We start from the raw sequence: 19,360 nt of genomic DNA, 5'->3' as shown, positions 1-19,360 counted from the left end.
GAGCTGAAAACAGCAAGGGAGAGGCAATGATATCCAATGTGAGAACGCTGTTCCTCAGGCACAGTAAGGCAAGCAAAGCTCTGCAGTGCTGAGTCCCAGCTGCTCTCCTGCCCTTGGCGTGTTCCCCTGCAGCTGGGGAAGCACCCGTGGTACAAATGCCACTGCCAGATTTCAGAGGGCCCTGTCTAGGGTGTGTCACTGCAAGTTAAAGGTTGTAGATTCCCTTTTCTTTTCGTACTGTGCATGGCTAGCAAATGGGTCTTCTTGTTTGTTTGTGTGTTGATAAAGTGTTTGTGATAATAAAGGATACATCACCCTCCCCTGAAAATTAAGCACTCATGCTACAACCTCCTGATACTTGATGACTCTCACATTAGTCAATTTGTGGCTGGCCCAGTAACCTGATAGCAGCAAATTATGTACTTATGTGGGAACTCTGGTTTTTGGAACAGGCTGATGTTCCCAAGCTCAGGCCCAGCTCTGCTAGGGTGTGTCATCTGTGGGAGACACTTAGTGGAAAGAGCAAGCTGCTAAGCCACAGTCTCTAGTGCTTTCTGGAGGACAAAATACAGCAGCAATATTACATTAAGGTAAGAATGGGAACAAACAGAACTATTTCTCTACCAAGACTTCTCTCCAGAGTGAGAGATGGATTGGTTAAGCAGGCTTTTAATTGACACTATGTTCAAGTGCCTGTTTTACTAATGACTATTTTAGGTTTAGACATGGTAAGTCTGAGAGTGGATTTGTGCTGTCCTGTCTGTGCCTTCAACTCCTTGCTTAAGGGTTTTACAGAACCCATTACAGGTTACTGCAAAAAGATTATTGCATTTTTGTGCAATAATGACTGAAACTAATCCTGACTGTGACAGAAGCAAGTCAGTCCTGGTGTCCACTTACACTTGTGCTGGATTAAGGGTAACTGCCAGAATCTTTGCCCACCATGCCCATGTCAGTCCAGACTGAAGCAAAGAGAGGGATTACATCTGAGGGCCTAAGGTTCAAAATATTCTCCCTATTCATTCACTCTAAAAGTAGTTTATTTGTTAAATCCCGGTCTGAATGTCACTGATTTGAGCAGTCAGACTCACGCTGTATTTTTTTAAATCACAGCTACCTTCAGTACTTATTTAACAGCCTAGTGCTTCTTCATGCTTTCTAATGCATTCAGAATTCAAATTTACTCTGGAAATTAGAGAGTAAACTGTATTGTGATAGAGCCAAGTAATAAACTGCTGAAGTAATAAGAAACATGCAAAAAGATACCAACACTGTAAGTTAATAAGTGCCAGATTCTGTTCTGCCTTGGATATCTGTGCAGTTTGATTCACTGAATATCAGAGATACTGGCCTGTGTGGACTCTTAGTCATCATTGAGTTCTGAAAAGAGGTTTTTCTACAGGGCAATTCTGTAGCAGATGCAAAGGTCTGGAATTTCAGATACTTTCCTAAGCCACATAGCAGGGTTCATTTGTCTGTGTAGGTCTCCCTGAATTTTCTGAGATATAATAGTGGTGACATGTTTTTACTTTATACAATAGCAAAAGTGATGGCTTTCATTTTCTGCTTACTGATGTAAGAAGTGCTTGAATTATTACATGGCTGTGTCCAAGGCTCCCATATCAAACATATCTTTCAGGGCCAAGATTCTTATCCAAGAACCCACCCAAAACTTTACTGTGAGGTATGAAGCAATAATGGAACCCACTGATTCATCATTTGATGAAACCAGGAGTGCCCAGTATTGCCCAACAAAGGTTACATAGGGCCCTAATGAAGTGTTTCTCTTGCATAAAAGGGAACAGATGTGGCCAATCTCATGAGAAACAGAGCTGTGACCTGCTGTGAGTTCCCACTAGGCAAAGTTTCCTTCAGATCTGAGAAGCTGCTCCAGCTGAGTCAGAATATTCCTCTGGTACCACTATTCCTCCACAGACTAGATTTCTAGATTCAGATCTGGGTTGCTGTAAGCTACATTCTACCAGGTTTGATTTAGTTAATATATTGGCAAAATATCTTTAGATTTTGCAAACTGTTGAAAACCTGACTGCTCACTGAAGAGCTGTGCTCCATGGACCAACAGAAACTGCTCACAGACAGGTTCTGTCCTGTCCTAGGGGCTTGTGGTGTACCTCGCAGGGAGAACCAAGCCTTGTCACTGTGACTAAGTTTTGGGTGACAAGAGAGACTGCAAATCTTTCTGCTGTACTCTTGAGGTAGAACTATCATTGTGTTGGCCCCAGAGTAACTCCAGTGGCAACAGGATAAAGTAGAAAGTGTGGTCTTTGGACTGATGAATAAATGTGACAAAGTGGCTTTTGTGAGTTTGTACCAACTTTAACAACAGAATGTGCTACAGTGAAGAGGCAGAAGGCTTGTGATAGTCACAGACTAAGTGAAGAGTAGAGAAAAAATACTGACATGATTGTTGCTGAATGAGGATATCTAAATTTATTCCTGCATCTCTTAATGAGTAGGTCTTTGGACCAGGCCAGACATGGGAGCTTATAAATCCAAGCAATATCTGGGGTAGAGAGTACTGTAAGTGTTTATACACTGTTTTTTTTTCTGCATTGAAGTAAGCATCATACTGACATCCATTGCAGTTAGTGTATATTGTTGCAAGTGTTGCAGGGAATCCGCCTGTTCATGGCCGGAATAAACCTATCTAGCGAGATGGGGCGTGTTCCCACTGGCATTCTTGTTTCCTCTCACCCCATACTAGTGGTATTAGTTATTTTGAGTTCCAAACCAGACCTTTATTAAAGCTTCCAGGAAAGCAAGAGCAATGTGGATGTCCACGGGGATTTCAGTATCAAAGCCACAGAATAAAATTGTAGATGAAAAAGACCCATCAGGTCATCTGCTCAACCCACCAGCCAATGCAGGGCTGTTCTGTGTGGTGTGCTTTTTCTTGTCTTTGTCTGCATCAAGCCAGAGGGGTTTCCACAGCTTCCCTGGGGACACTATGACATATCTGACTAGTTCTTGCCTTTAGGAATAACTTTGAGCCTGTGAAATAACAGAAACATTCTGTGTTTCATTCTAATGGAGAAAAGAGACTCCGGGAGAAGGTCCCTCGGTCTTATGACTATACTGTATCTCAGATGTAACTCTATATTAATGACTTCTTGTATACAGATCATATGAGGCCAATGCTGTGTCCCACCCCACAGCTGTCTCTTTCAGTAATTATTCCTTAGACAGATTTTTGTCATCTCTCAGTAGTAAGTAGTGCACAAACCCTGATCAATTGCATTTCACTTGGCAAACATTCAGAATTTGCCCTGACTAGTGTTTGAAGTGTTCTGTCTGACTCTCACTCCTTTTAATTGTGCCAAAGTTCTTTGGCAATTTGTGATCTCATGTCCCAGAAACACATAAAAAACATAATTCCAACATATTTTCCTTAGGTGAATTAAAAACACTCAACAGATGTTTACTGAAAATGACTGCATTTATAGATAGAGGACTCTTGACAGCTATTGATTTAATACTTCCAAATGTTTTTATCCAAATCCCTTGGGCACCTACTGCTGATGAAGCATAACTTCCTGGCATCTTGATTTCTTGCAAGGCAATGCTTCTGGCCAAATATATGAATGTTCTTTTTAACCTTGAGTATTGGTCATTAACAAACATGAACCCAATAAAATACCTCCAAAGCTATTAAAATATGCAATCCTCTGCCTTTTCTTGAAGCTCTGTGTGCATAGAGACTGTTCAAGTTAACAGAAATAGTTATAAAGCAATGCCTGTACCCTTAGCATTCTGATGAGGGCTGTATTGGTTTCACAGTTCCTAGCTGCTGAAAATGATATTTAGGATGCAGGATAACTTTAAAAATATTAGTTATAGAGCTATGGAAGGCCATGATTAATACCATTTGGTGATTGTTTGAGTTCTTTTTCACACAATGAGCAAGGATTCAGAAGCCTTTGTCTGACTGCCACTTTGGCTATGGGAAAGGAGGGGAAATCTGAATAGCCAACATCTTTGTTAGCAGTTGGATGTCATTTTCTTTTGTTTAGCATTTGCACAATGCTCTATGTAATGTAGGAATATAATAAAGCTATAAAGCTTTGCCAGCAACAGCATCAGACTTTGGGAACATGCACAGAGCAGTGAGACCATGTAGTGTACTTTTATCAGTAGAACAGGCAACCTAATAGACCTATGACAGAGTTCTAAAAAAAGGGGTTATCCATGGATTATTGGTATATGCTTTATAGTGCTGAGCCAGGAGTTTTGCTCTTAGGTGTAATTTTGATTCTGATGTCTAATTTGTAAGAACTTTTCTTTTGCACCAGGTAAATGGAGCTTAAAATATTTCTCTACTGTTCACCAGAGGTGACCAAATTTCATGTGAATTTCTCAGGCTCCCATTTAATCACTCCTACCATTGCCTGCTAGCTGATGGAACACCTGCAGACAAGTTTAGTGACCCAGAAGGTAGAGATCAATGAGCAAAGGCATGAGGAGAAAAGGTTCTATGCAGGGAGATCCTCAGGGATTATAAAATACGAGTTAAGCATTATCTTTCGCCACATCTACTCTATTTGCACAGTCACAGTGTTTGTAATAGATTCATGTATAATTTCTAACTGGCTTAGTGTCAACAACATCTTGTCATAATGAACAAACCTAACCAAAGGCAGACAGTGCTGATTTTGATGTGGCAGGTTTTGTTGATCTGTTGCTTTAGAGGCCCTCAGTGTTCTCCAACAGCTCAAATATAATGGAAACTGGAAGACTGATCCATTTTCTGGGCAGACGTTGTTAGCACGCAACAACACAAGTTGTTGTGCACCAGCTCAACAGTGCGATAAAGTATTCCAGACAACCATGGCTGTGACTTTGCATGAGTTTCTTTAGCCTGAGTGCCAGCTTAAACAGATCCTATCCCTCTCCTCGTCCAGCTGTTCTGTTATTTTGGCAGCTGCTCAAAATTTTTTGGAATAATTGCAAATGAGTAATAATTTTTCATTTAGCTTGTATGCAGCCCTGGCATCAGTGATCATTTGCATGCTGTAATACACACACAGCAATGCCTTGGACATATATTGTGTACATTTGAATAGCAAGCTTGGGGAGTATGGGGGTGCATTTTTTTATTATTGTTATTAATGTAGCTCTCATAGTCTTAAAATCGGCTTTATTAGCAGAAAATAACAATGCAAAAATAAATAGGCAGGTTTTGTTGGCAAGTAGGTGGGCAGGGACAGACAGAAGTGAAAAATCAAAAATCCTGTTTAGGAACCAAACTACCTGGAAGTGCCTGAGTTATGTTTTTCTGCTCAGTCAAGGCTGTTCCATAAATGCGAAGCATCTCAAAGGTCATCCAAACAAAAAGTAAATGCAAACAGAGGCTACTTTCTCCCACACAGCAGATCTCCAGCCTGCTCAAGATACAATGGTGAAAGCTTCCCTGTTTTGACTATTAGTCAGCCTTGTTCAGCTGGCATTTGGGAAAGGTATGGACAGCAGTCTAGAGGCTCTTTGCAGGTGACCTGGGATGAGACACATCTGTCATGCTTCCAGAAATATGAGGGCCTCCTTAAAGCCACTCTTAAAGCCTTTCTTGGCTATAAACTGGTAACAAGATGTACAGTGAGGAATGATTTTCTGACAAAAATACCGGTACCTTGCTACCTCCCTGGAGCAGGAGTTTGGCCTTTCATTTGGTAGCAGTCTTCCAGGCAGTGAGGTTTATCCAGTTTTTCCTGGAGAACTTTTAGTACCTTAATTGATATGACTAATATCAAAACCCAATCAATCAGACCAAAAAACCTCCATCCCAAACCTCACCAGGATAATGAAGTGAGAGTTCTGAGTCTGTTCTGATTCAGCCACCTCCTCTTCACATCTGGGGAAAGCAATGAGTTCTCTTGCTGGATCCATGATTTCCTGTCATTGTCACAGCATCTTTTTCAATTTTCTCACATTAGTAATGCCTTAATGCAAGTTGAGAAGAAATGTAAGAACAGGACTAAAATTTTCTACTTTATCCCTTAACAAAACACCCCCTTCTTCTCTTTCACTGCTCCAGCCTACCTGTGTTGCTATGATACAGCCACAGATAGGATGAACGAAAAATTCTTGCAGAATTTCCGTGGCATGAATGACCTGCAATGCTGACAGCTTGGCTCGCTGCCAGCCATAGCTTTGACATGGAAGCGTAGGAAAGTGAGACTGGTGCTTTGTGTTTGCTGCTGTGAAAACCTGAAAAATGGGGATTCCTTGATGCTGTCCTGCATCCTAAGGAAGGGTCCCTGTAATTTGGCAATGACCAGAGGGTAAGCTAGGCAGGCAGAGAGGTGTAGTCAGGCCTGAGTGCTGGATACTCTGCACTGCCACGCTTCCTAGACATGGCACAGTTAGTTTAGCTGCAAAGGAAAGGTGTTTCCTTCCAACTAGGACACATAGTTATTTTGTCTTGGACACTTGGAGACAACCTTTCAGACTAGGAATCCATAAACCACAAAATACTCATGTTAAAAGAATCTGGCCAATGATGCTACATTCATGACTGTTTTTCCTTTTTCTTCCTACAAAATGAAAGCAAACTAATTCCTTTCCTATAAACAATAGTAGATAAAAGATAACTTTCTTCAGTTCAAGGCTACAAGCAATACTAATTGATGCAAAACTTTTATTTGTTACAATATTTACTATACAAATTTTATCTAAAAAGCCAAAGATTAATATTAAAGTTTTGTGACATAATGAGAAAAACCATCAAAATCTAAGGGGCAACAAGTAGGCATATACAGCTCACATATGTGTGTTTAAACATACTTTACATATTCAAATACAGTAGTTACTTTCTGGATGAGGGCTCTCTAATTATAAAATTAATGTGTTTTTTCAGACTTGACAGGGTAAAAGGCATTCTTGCTGTGTTCTGAGTAGGGGAAAAGCATCACTTCAGTGGTAAAAAGCTAAATAACCACACAGTTAATGGAGGGAAAGTTTAGGAAAATAATTACATAAATTCATGTCAGACCTGACCCTGCAGCCTTTAACCATGTAGTGACATTCTTTGCCCAGCAGCAGACCCAAACTTACACTTTGCAGAATCACATCCTTACTGAGGCAGAGATTGCCAAATAGCTGTTAGTGAGGGAAGTGCCATGCGTGCCAATTCCAGAAACCAGGAAGGCAGTACACTCTGACCTATATTTCCAGGCTTTTGGTACCTTACATAACTAGGTGCAAAATATTTTTTATTTCTGATTCTTTCCTTTGGGAGTGCAGTCATGTGTAATCAGGTGGAATAAGTGTGCTGATAATTTTCCTTCAGAAATTGTAATGGTTAGTGATGTGGACACTTTTCTTTTTAGGCAGAAACCATGAGGCACTAAGCAAGTATTCACTTTTCTTGCACTTGAGGTCACAAATTTATGCAAGTCAAAAATGTTGAGCCTGCCAAAATCATCATGCTACACTCCACCAAATAAAAGGACACTGTTATTCTTACAAGGAAAGGTTTGACAGGACAGGAAATAGGCAGGGTCATAGAAGTTTACTTACCAAAACTTATTTAACCATCTTTAAGCCAAGATACAATGATAGCTACTTAAAAAAAAATTAGACGGGGGGTAATACAAATACAAGAGCTCCAGACTACATTATTACAGCAGTAGCAACCAGTACAGAAACTAGGGAACCTTAATAAAAATTGACATAGTTCAAGTTACTATATGTAACCCTCCCTTACTGGGTTAACACATATGAAGTAAGTTTTAATTTATATCCTGAACTTGTAGCCAGAGGCATCAGATTTGGAAGATTCAGTGCAGAGTTTACCAAGCTATACATTAATTTCATTACAATGCAATCCTTAAGCAGACTGCATTCCACTTAAAGGAATGGAGTAAGAGAGTGAATATGAAACATAGGAAAAATGTTGCTGTTCATTACAATTTTCCATTTTTGTTGAAACGCAGCAGGAGAGCAAAGCCACAGGCTTCTCTACTGCTCTTGCATGCCAGGAGGGATTATGCAAACACTGCAACCACCCAAATCTTATTTAAATTATAGTCATTGTTCCTGCTTTAATGGTTATACTTTTGCCTGCTTTCACTCAAATATTGCTGCATCTTGCTTTCTGCCAACATAGTCCCAATGGGAGTCATCAACTCTTAATTATAAATGAACAGATCTTTGAAAAATATCTCTGGAAAAAAGTGGAAAAGAAAGCAAACTTTAAGTGCCATCTAGTGGCTGATCTAAAAAACATTAAATGGATCAGAAAAATTCCTAGCATGCCACAGAATAATATAACTGTTGCTGAATGTGGCACTTAGTGCCATGGTCTAGTAGGGAAGGTGGTGGTAGGTCAAAGATCTCAGAGGTCTTTGTCAACTTAGTAAATTTTGGGATTCTATAGGTGTCAATGCAGGCCTTGTTCTGCAGTAGCAGTATCAACTTAAGAACTTTCACTACATTGGTAACTTTTGTTGCCTGGTTAGATTTGTCTTCCACAGATTTGCTGCTCCTGTGGAAGCAGAACCCCAATAGTCCAACTGGAAGTAATCAGATTTGTTCCCTAGTGCAATGGTTTCGTGCACAGGGAGGAGCTCAGTGTGGAGAACTTGAAAGAATTTGTTTCAGATAGACAGACTTTTCCAAGGTCCTACTGGGGAGGGCCCTGCAGGAATCTAAAACTCATGACATGCTTAGGTATTGAGAAACAACAGAAAGGAACTCCACTATACCAATTTTCAAAATAAGTAAGCCTTTTTTAGTAGTAACACTTAGTTGTTGGGTTTTATGTTGACAATTTATAGCAGGCAGATTTGTAAATGTATGTTTCTGAGAGAATATCTCAGGAGCTGCTAGTTCTAGAAAATTGTATCCCTTCTTATCTCAGAATCTGGAGAATTAGCATATTTTCAAAATGGAAATCAAATCAGTTTCCCAACACACCGAATGTTGACTGTCAACAGAACCTGAACTTCTGCCTCAGAGATTGCTATTCCAAGAAAAATCATTTTGTAGGATCTTCTAAAAAGCATTTGCATCAGTGTATCCCCTGCTGAGTTTTTGCTTTGGGAGGTGGGAAGAAAAATGAGCAGCAAAATTTGCATTGGTGTGATGTGCTTCTTGCTTACAACAGGGTTTGACCTGGTGAGCCTGCTCATGAGGATGTGGGTATGCAAATGCAAGGACAGTGTTGTGATGAGGGGAGGGAACAACAACAACAAAGACTAATAAGCATTTTATGCTGATGGAGGGAAAGACTTCTCCCCTAGACAGAAATATGTACTTACTGTTTCAGCACTGCCAAGTCAATGTAATGATTACCCCATGGCTGAAGGAATCTGAATGCTCTCATACTTTATTCCCAGGTCCTCGGGGAGGGAAATGTGAAATATTTTGGGCCTATTTCACCGAAAATGGTTAGTCCTAGAAAAGGACACAAAGGACACAAAACTAATACCAATTATTCTCATCTGAGACTACCAAGGAGAATGGTGTGAACATTTTAAGTCTACAAAGGGCGTACCTTTCCACTGATGAAACACTACTTAGAGCACAGTATTTCATACCTGTGACCTTTCATCTAAGAAAATATAAAAATACTGGCAGCTGTAGGAAAGTTTAAGAGCCTCACAGCCTTTTTCTAACTCTTATGTAAAGTGGAACAATACTATTTTTTTTCCTTTTCTGTTTCTTTTCTTCTGTGCATGTTCTTTTGCCTCAAGGTTTTTGAGTCATTGAAGAGATTCCCATATTTATCAAACCAGGTTCAGCACAGATTCCAAAGGAGTTCTCTGTTAAAAGGACAAAATCAAACTTAAAAAAACCAATTTGTGAACTGCTTCAATAATTCATACAGTAACATATTAGTAGATTTGTCAACAAATATTTCAACAGCATATTTCATATTATTAGTTATTTCCAGATGAGTTGTGTTATTTAGCTCAAACACTCTACTGCTTGCTCTTAATATGAGAAATGAAAAACTGGCTGCTTAAAGATGAGCTAAGGATCAAAGTCAGAATTTTATCTTTGTACTTTAGCAAACAGACATGTATTTGGACATGTTGTAGAAGATGCAATCTTTGCTTTATTCAGGGGTCAGAATGGAAAGTCATATCACTACATGTACTATCACTGATGCTGTATGAAATAGGCCCTCAGTATGAAATCCTGAGACACACCAAAGATGAGGTTTCAGAAGATTAACACAAAGTGGCAAGGGAACAATTGGCCATTTTCGTTTGAGTAAAATCAAACATAAAGTTATTTTTTAATTTATTAGAGTATAATCAACACAACAACGTATTCTTATTGTTGAGGACTGAACAACTAATCAACCAAGCCAGTCATGCGTATTTCTCCATTATACACACAAACACATTGCCTGTAAAAATAGATAGGAGGATACAAAGAAGTCAGAATAAAACCTGAAATATTTTTACGTACTCCTAAAATCCCATTTCTAATTTAAATGAAAATTTAGAAATAATGTAACAAACCCACTCATATAGAAAGTGTATTCAAGTAATTTTCAGTTCTTTCCAGTAGAACCAAAGCCACCTTCGCCACGTTCTGTGTCATCTAGAGCCTGAAAGACATCAATTATGACAAGCTGGTTTAGTGCCTGAATTTGCTTTTTGTTTCTATACAACAGGTAGTGTCTACCATGGAGGAAGGTACATTTACATAAAAGTAACAAGAGCTTATAACTGAGAAACTAAAAAATTTTTATGAGACACTTTGGAATACTTTCTGTAGAGGTTTAAACAGATGCCACATTGTGAGCCAACTGTTTCTAGTACACACTGAAGTGTTTCTCAAGTACCTGTTAACTCTGAAAAGTACACAAAAAAATCCACCTAAGTTCATGCAAGGAACCAAGACTTTCATTCTGGTAGAACTGCTGCTATGCAGTTTTAACACTGAAAGTAATTTCAGCAAAGTATTGATCTATACCATAATTTTCATCTTACATACAAGTATCTTAAACTATTAATCACTGAAAATAGCAGAATTATTTTCTTTTGGCAACTTACTTCAACTTCTTCTAGCTCAGGATAATAAATGCGTTCACAGATGAGCTGGGCAATCCTATCCCCTTTTTTAACTGCAGTTAAATAAAGATATTATTAGTTCCTTCAAAAAAGTGAACAATCAATACAGAGTTTAGACAATCTCCTTTCAAGAGTATCAGAATGTAATAAAAGTGAAAGCACTTATTTGAAACTTAGGCAGATGTTAACAGACCCAGAAAAATACAGGTAAAGATAAACTTGTGCTTAGTCCTTTTAAGTTGAAGTGTCAGCAGTTGTACCAGCTGAAGGCATTTCCACTCATTCCTGCTGCCACACTCTGGCATCACAAGTGCCATGAGCAAGTACTGCAGAGATGGAGACACAGCCGTATGGCAGCATTTTAACTGGACACTGAGGCTTAACTGACTGTTTGCAGAGAGACAGCATGATAAAGGAAAATTCCTATCTTTATTACTCATGTTTCCCAGGATCTTGGAGAAGTTTTTATCTCAGATACTGCTCAGCTACTATTTCTTTTTTCCAGTGAAAGAAGGAAACTTAATAAAATCTGCACCTCGGTACAGACTGAAAATCTAAAGCTTAGCAAGCAGGGGTTTCATTGGTTTGCTTTTGTGGGAGTGTGGTGGTTTTGGGGGTGGTTTTTTTTCAGCTGCTTAATTTGCAATGAGTGCAATCTTTTTTATTCCCTTGACAGGACATTGTTAAGTATCTATTTTTTTGTTAATTGAAAGAAGAAAAATATTCCCAGCAAATTCTGACTATGCATAAACGTCTAAAGAAAAAGTTAGTTTCTCATTCCCAGTCAGATGGCTGAAGGCAGGCTCTGCCAAGCTCAACACTTACCTTCAAAAGTCTCCTTTCCAAAGTTGAAGAGTACGACACCGATATTTCCCCTGTAATCCTCATCAATAACACCAGCTGTCACAAGAATTTAGAGGGATATCCAGTTAATAAATGTCAGTATATCAGACAGCTAGATTAATGTTTAGATTAATAAATGATTGCACTATCTCACACTGACATCCTTTCTACTACTAGTGCACAATTAAGCAGAATATATGCAAATACTGAGACTCTAAAAATGTTAATCAGCCTTGCAAAAAGAACTGAAAAACCCCATCACATGTCAAGAAGTGTTTTACCACTGTACTACTAATTTTAGTTGTAATACCCTATCTGAAATCAAGACAGCTGGATGAAATTCAGGCTCAATTTGTTCTGCTAACTTCAGCTCTTTGGAGTGTCAAGCAGAAATCTGTTCCTTAACATTTCACTTGAGAGCTGTGGATTTGCACAGACCCAACTCCTGCACCTCTTGCAGGATAACAGATCTAGAGCTTTAAGAAACACCATCATTCAGCTGTATTCAAGCATCAGGACTGTAACACTGGCTTGCTCTTGTATTTTGTATAACTGCATTAACTACATAGTTCAGAAGATTATCTACCAATGCACATTAATATAATTACATTCTGCTTCTTTGGAGTTTTTCTGTCAGATGCATTTCCAGTAGAAAAACTGGAGTTTGGGCCTCCCTGTGGACCCAAGTATGTATTTAAGTCTACTTGCAGAAATAATTCAAATACTAAAATTACATGCTGTTCCAAGACATTCCCAGATTTATACAAAGTAGAACCCTCAGAGATTACAAACACCAAAGAAAATTGTATTGTGTATTATACCTTGAAGTTTTAAATGTTGAACCACAAGATGCACACTTAAGAACAGAAAACTGGTTTTGTAATTAATTCTTCAGCTGTGTGAAAAAATTGCAGTACATGTGATCCATAGTTACCTACAACCTCTGCACTAGTGCCCAGAATAACTTGCTGGTATTTAACTTATATACAATTGCTTAAAGGAATACCAATTACAGAGCACTGTCAAAAGCAACAGTGAACAGAACACAGGGCGTGCTGTGCATGTACATTTTCCAGAAGCAAAAAAATTACTACAGTGCTTTGTATCATCCCTTTTGAGTATCACTGCTATATACTCTGTGTGTAAGAGACTGTGAGTGACTGATTTAATTCATCCAGATCTTACACTAGACTAAAAAGAATTACACATTAGATGTTTAGTTAAAATGGAGAAAGCACAAAATAACAAGTCATCTTTAATGCCTAACTTCTCTGGCAGGCACTGCCTATAAATGTGTGATATGGTTATTATTTTAAAAAATCAGTAATAATTCAGTTTTAAAAATAATTACGATGCACTGGCTCCCTGAGGTGTTACTCAGTCATCTCCTTTTGCCAGACTACCCATGAAGCATTATTTATTTACACATATTACAATGTGAAATTAAGAAACTTCTGGGATCAATATTTACAGTCTTAATAAAAAGAACAGAAGTCTTACCACCAACATCTATGAAGTGCTTTGCAGCTAAACCAGAACGTGGTGCTAGAAAAGAAGAATTCTTTTTTAAGTATAATAATTTCTTTTAAAAGACAGTATTTATAGGCTAAATAGAGTGTTTGCACAGAACTGCTTCCACAGTCTCTTTAAAACAACCAAGATTTTAAGGGAAATTACTGTAAGAATTTAGATATTTATTAAACAAAAGACCAGCTGCAACAGGCTACAATAAAATTGCAATTTTTAAGTGATATAAACATATCTTTGTTTAGACCACCAATTGCAGAGTAGGTTTCTCCAAAGAAGGCAACTGGAATAGACAAAAACTGTCGACTCTGGGTTTATTTTGGTGACTATGGCTGGTGTGGCATTATTTCAAACGACTATGCGGTCAATCCATTTAAGTTATGATGGAAAACAGTATTTGGAAAGCAACTTACCACACAGTATTTTACACAGATAAACTCTGTGCAGGGGTTTGGGTTTTTACTTACCTTAGTCTACTTTGATGAGGAGCTAAAAATTATAGTCTTCAAAATTTTCTTTAGGTAAGAGAAATGCACGGCAAACTCTGATCATGCTCTTCCACTGGAGTGGTCATTGCTTTTTGACTTTATGAATTTAACATAATTCATAAAAAGAATGTACAAAATAAAAAAAAATCACATACAGGTTCTTTTAAGTATTCTGTTACAAAAAGCAGTCAAATTCTGCTGCACTAGTACTCTTACTTTGGGGTTAATTTTTAAACATCCAGGAAGGTACTTGCTCTATGTCCATTACCAATTGGTCTTTGTGATTCAAATTTTGAAACTGCAGAGAAATAGTGAACTATGGCAGAACCTCTAAAGCTGTAAGTAGAGCATGAACATTTTTGCTCTTTTGTCTATTTTGTCACTTGACATTTACCAAATTTAAAATGTATTTGACAAGAAATGTCTCTTACAAGGCTTGATCCATCACACAGGCACGTGGCATCTCTTTTTCGTGTAGACTCATTCTGAAAGCTTTAGGCAGAATCTAAATGTGCAGATGGCACCAGACCTGTTCCAGAATGACTCTGCAGCCTTTTTGTTGCTTCTTTACTCACCTACTCGGCCATAGCATCCCGAAGGAAGTGCTATTTGAATGTCTGTTTTCACTACAGCCTTTTCCATGGGTGGTATCACACAGTCATAGGCACTACATTAAAAAAAGAAACATTAGTTTATATAGAATATTTTAAAAATTTTCTCTGTAACTTAAGGTACAAAATTACCAGAATTATTCTGGTTGGGAATTTATACTATGGAATTTGCACAGAAATATTTACAGAGTTCCATATCTAACTCAGATCCTAAAATAGGAGATGTTCTCATTTTGATGGTGCTGGTTTAAGGTTTCAGAACTGTCATTTGAACAACATTGTCTTACGATTGCCAGTTTTAAATGCTTTTTAAGTGGTAAGATAGACAAAAAGTACAAGTTTAAAGAAACCATTAGGTGAACATGGCTGTGCATTTTTTTGTGCAAAAATAGAAACTTGAAGGATAGCACACTCTCTGATTAAGCTTTCTACAGCAGATAAACTAATTGTAATCAAAATTAATAATGTATTAAGTTAAATTTTAGGCAACAATTTTTTTTCTGAGCAGTCTGAGTGTTCATAATTCACATGATTGTATTCTGGGAACTGTAAACTACAGAGATTTTAAGAACTTGCTGAAGGTACCCAACTGGAGACTTAATGAAGGGCAGGGGAGACAATACTTGTTATATCTTGACTGTGGCAAGGAACCGATTTTTAAACACTGTGAAGCACTGAAATGTTTTTTATAAAACAGACTTTTTTGAGGTCTGCAATGTGCCACTGGAACAACAAAACCAAATGTGGTAGAACAAAAGAATACAAAGAAAAAGGGTGCTGAAGTAAATCTTCAGGAAGGAAATCAGGCAAAGGAAGAAAAAGACAGGCTGATTATTTTACGTAATAGTAGAAAAGATAGAAGAGGGCACAGAGGAGTTCAGATGTAACTAGTAACTGTATTTGATCCCAGAAGCACTGTGCAAACCACTAAAAGCCTCGCTGCAACTATTTATAACATAGCAAAAACCACTGAAAAACATTTATAAATTCAGGCAAACCGAAACTTAAGTCTGTACAGTAACCCAGATGGTTTCCAGCTAAGTGCATTATCAAATTGTCACACCTTTGCTACACTCAGCAGCCAAGAGGAAAGCAGAAAAGCACAACCGCTAGCAAGCAGGGCCCACGTGCAACTACTCTTTTTTTGTTTCACCAGGAAGGCACCCGGCCAGGGCTGGTATGAACAGCAATGCTGGATGTGTGTCAAGCCTGGCTTTCGGCCAACAACTGCATCGTCACCTGAGGGAATCAGTGATGCAGCGGGGTTGGACCAAGGATACCTGGAGTTGAAGGGTCAGTCCTGACTTTCTCTACTGTAATGCTGGGGAGCCTCCCCGGGGGCAAGAAGCATGAGAGCCCTCTCAGCTGCAGATTCCCCCACCCAGAGCTCGCCGAGTACCGCAGGCGCGGTACCCTCACCTGTACAGATCGTAGCCCGCAGACCGCGCGGAGCCCCTGGAGGGGGCGAAGGCATTCTCGGACAGCTTGGTGAAGCGGAGCCGTGTGCTCTGCTCGCCGGGCCCCGAGCCCTTCTGCCTCTTGCTGGGGGAGGGCAGCGGCATGGCCTCTGATGCGGGCATGGCTGAGGGACGGGAAACGCTGTGAGGGCACAGACAAAGCCCGCCAAAACCCGGCACGGCCCACTGCGGGCTGGAACAGGGGGGGAACCGGCCCGGCCGCGACTTTTCCGTGCGCAGCGCACGCTCAATACCCCCGGCCCCCGTGACAATGGCCTCGCCCGGCTCCTCCTGGGTGCCCCGCGCTCGCGTGAAGGGGCCGCGCGCCTCCGGCGGGGCTGGTCCCTCCTGCCGGGCGGGTCAGCCCGTGTCCCCCGCACCGCCCCGGGGCCCCCGAGGGCCGGGCAGCCTTTGCCGCCTCGCACCGCTCCGGGGCCATCGAGGGCCGGGCAGCCTGTACCGCCCCGGGGTCCCCGAGGACCGGGCAGCCTGTCCCTCCCGCACGGCCCGTGTCGCGGACTGGGCAGCCTGTGCTCCTCCCGACTTCCCCCCGTCCCCTTACAGCGCCCGCGGGGCTGCAGGAGCCGCCGGAGGTGCTGGGCCATCATCGCGCCGCCGCCGTGTGCGGAGCACCGCCCGCCCACCCGGCCCTGCCCGCCGTGGCCCGCACGGCCCGTGGGGCGCGGGCGGAGGTGGCGGCGCCCCGTTCTGCCCCGGGCCGGGCAGTACCTGCCAGCACAGCCGCTCTGGCCCGGCCCGCGGCGCTCGGCGGGCACGGCGCTGGCGCTGCCGCGGCGCGGGCGGACCCCGCGGGCCGCGCGGCGTTGCCGGGGGACGCGGTGGCGGCTGCACGGGCGGGCGGGGCCGGCGGAGCGGGGCGGTCACAGCGGCCTTGGAGCGGCTGCCCCCGTTCCCAACACAATCCCTGCAGCACGGGGTGGTTGGGGCAGTGAGGGACGTCTCGGTGTCATCCAGTCTAATCCCGCCCTTAAAGCGGATTCACTGATAGCAGATTGCACAGGATCGAGGGAGCAGGACACTCCTCCTTCAGAAATGGTCAGGCCATGACAGAAGCGTTTGCCTTATTAAAGGAAAACAACCCTCCCTGATTCTGTAGATAGGAAAACCTATCAGTGGTCGGCCCGCCCTGTTTTTCTGTCTTGGAGCAGAAGACTCACGATTTCACTGTCTGATTTTCGTGCTTGTAGGCTTAGCACTCCAGAAGCAATTGAATAAGGCTTTATATGTGTTAAACTTCCCGAATAGGCTGCAAGGGGATGTACCACCTATTAAAAGACATTTTAACTCCCCTAACCATCCAGGTCCCTCTGCCCTCTTTCAGCATCCCATCTATGGTGTACTTTCCCCCCTATTTTTCCTGTATTTCTCCCTCTCTTTCTCTCTCAGATACGTATATTCTATAGGAATAAGTAATTCCCTAAATTCTCCCATACCTCTCTGTGCTGTGGGCTGATAAGACTATCAGTTGGATTCATAGTTTCAAAACTGTTCCTGGCAAGTCTGATGGAAGTATTCATCTCTGCAAAATAGGTGCAGGGTGTTGGAGTTCTCTTTGCTGGTCTAAATTCTGTCAAGCAACTGTTTGTGATTTTTAAAATTTTATTTTTGAGATCTAAGTGCATGTGCTTGTCTCCTTGCTATGTTACATTTTTTAAATGCAGCCAGATGGCAGTGAAGCCTTTGCTACACAGTTCAGTTGTGAAAAATATTTTGAAGCATGTCCCAGTTTGGGCTTCCATTTATTCCTGTTTGGTATTTTCAGTCTAAATAGTATGCACTGTTTGAGTGTGCATATGTACCACAGACCTATGTGAAAATACTATTTAAATATTTTATGGCTTCTGATGTAAGCCATCCACAAACTGAAGTTAATAAGGATTGGGTTGCATTAAATGAATATCTAATTATAAATGGTTATTTATACAAGCAGAACTTTACAGAGTTTACAACTGCATTGTGCATTATAGTATAAAAAAGCACTAATTTTATGAATGGTCAGGCTCCGTGAGGCAGGCTGGGTTTTAAACTGTGCTTAAGGTAGTCTGGAAGTGCATGAATAATAGATAGGAGGACTCATCAAAAATATTATTAAAGAGAAAAGTGACACCTATTCCCCCCAGATCTTTACAAGTAAATGAAAACAAAACAAAGAAAACAATGGTTAGAATCTGGGCGAGTTTGCCTTGGTCCTGGGAACACGTTTGTTTGCTCTGTAGACAGTCAGCTGTCCAACCTTCCTGCATTCTTGAGTGCTCATTAGTGCTGCTCTCCATGGGCACTTCCTCCTGATTTTGGAAGACAATAGTGAGATAAATTGGAATTATTTGCCTTTTTACCTAGATTGAGAGGAGGAGTGGAGGATGCTTTGTTGTACACAGAAGGAAACACAGAGCTTCTTTCAGGCTTAATAATCCACAAAATTCTCCCTGTGAAGTTTTGGTGTTAAAATGAGCATTTTTATTATGAGAAAACTGTGGCTTTAAAGGAGAGATTTCCCAGCCTGGTCTCACTTAGAACAGCTGTCTCTCTCACAGTGATTAAGGTTTGTAATTTGGCTGTTATGATGAGTATGTTTATAATGAAGCTCTGTTTTTGATTGCATGTTTTGCTGTACAGTGTGGGGGCTGTGGAATTTTGCCATTGCTTTTTACTCCCCTCCAGACAACCTTAGAGTTTTGTTTTGTTTGAAACTGAATTTCCTCTAATGAAATTCCAGCAATGGCATGACTGTGGGCTATTGCTCTTGTTATTTGTGGAGAATGTGAGCTACAACTTGCTGTTACTGTTTGTTGTCTCTATTTTAACTTGCAGAGCCAAGGCCAGTGTGGGATGTTCCCTCAGCAGCGCTGGCCACGCAGTCTTGATGGGCTGCAGAGCTGCCAAGGGGCTGTGCCAGCCAGGTACCAGCATCAACACAGGTCTAGAACAGTGGACTCGTGTCTGCTGAAACACAGCTACAAAACCTTGACCTTCCTCATCAAGGAAGGGGCGAGTCACTGATTTAGCAAAGAGCTCCAGCATTTCAGGGGTTCCTTGATCTCCTGCCAAGAAGGTAGCAAGGGAGAGAGAGCAGGATCTCAGAGTGATCCACACTGACTTCTCTGAAGTCCAGTGACAGCCAATCGACCAGAGGCAGGAGCTTAAGGAAGACCCCAAACTTCAAGCTGAAAAGGTTGAGGTTTACTCAGATTCTGTTCTCAGCTTTGCTGATAAGTTGGGGACCTCAGGGAGGTGACATACAGGTAAGGGGAGTTAAATGAATCAGTTATAGCTAAAGCTCTGTAGCTGTTTGCCCCCTATCTACACCTTCAGCGCTAATTCATGTTAGCTGCTAACATGTCTCTTGCTTGCAAACCACTAATCAGTTGCTG

The 19,360-nt window shown here is 41.0% G+C and overlaps 1 protein-coding gene and 1 long non-coding RNA gene across 8 annotated transcripts in view; one reads left to right on the top strand and one right to left on the bottom strand.

Annotated features, from left to right (window-relative positions):
- The first annotated feature begins 504 nt into the window (after positions 1–504).
- The window catches only part of LOC139678227 (uncharacterized), a 31,240-nt gene continuing 12,384 nt past the window's right edge, over positions 505–19,360 (top strand). The window contains exons 1-2 of the long non-coding RNA XR_011698990.1: positions 505–590; positions 15,668–15,804. This is a non-coding gene — a long non-coding RNA (uncharacterized lncRNA). The remainder of the gene's footprint in view (positions 591–15,667; positions 15,805–19,360) is intronic.
- DUT (deoxyuridine triphosphatase) lies at positions 6,636–16,920 on the bottom strand. Of its 7 annotated transcripts, none has more exons than XM_071568898.1 (8): positions 16,531–16,604; positions 15,931–16,093; positions 14,476–14,567; positions 13,386–13,430; positions 11,868–11,942; positions 11,025–11,095; positions 10,488–10,576; positions 6,636–9,779 (listed from the first exon to the last, which is right to left on the bottom strand). In XM_071568898.1, the coding sequence occupies exons 1-7, from the start codon at positions 16,574–16,576 to the stop codon at positions 10,520–10,522; spliced, it is 549 nt and encodes a 182-aa protein (XP_071424999.1). In that variant the 5' UTR covers positions 16,577–16,604; the 3' UTR covers positions 6,636–9,779; positions 10,488–10,519. The 7 variants fall into 7 exon arrangements, with proteins under 7 accessions (XP_071424999.1, XP_071425000.1, XP_071425003.1 ...); XM_071568899.1 differs by having other exon boundaries at positions 10,492–10,576; XM_071568902.1 differs by having other exon boundaries at positions 6,636–9,411; positions 10,492–10,576.

The sequence above is a fragment of the Pithys albifrons genome, chromosome 13 (assembly GCF_047495875.1).
Source record: "Pithys albifrons albifrons isolate INPA30051 chromosome 13, PitAlb_v1, whole genome shotgun sequence".
Classification (NCBI taxonomy): Eukaryota; Metazoa; Chordata; class Aves; order Passeriformes; family Thamnophilidae; genus Pithys; species Pithys albifrons.
This window is presented reverse-complemented; position numbering and strand designations above follow the sequence as displayed.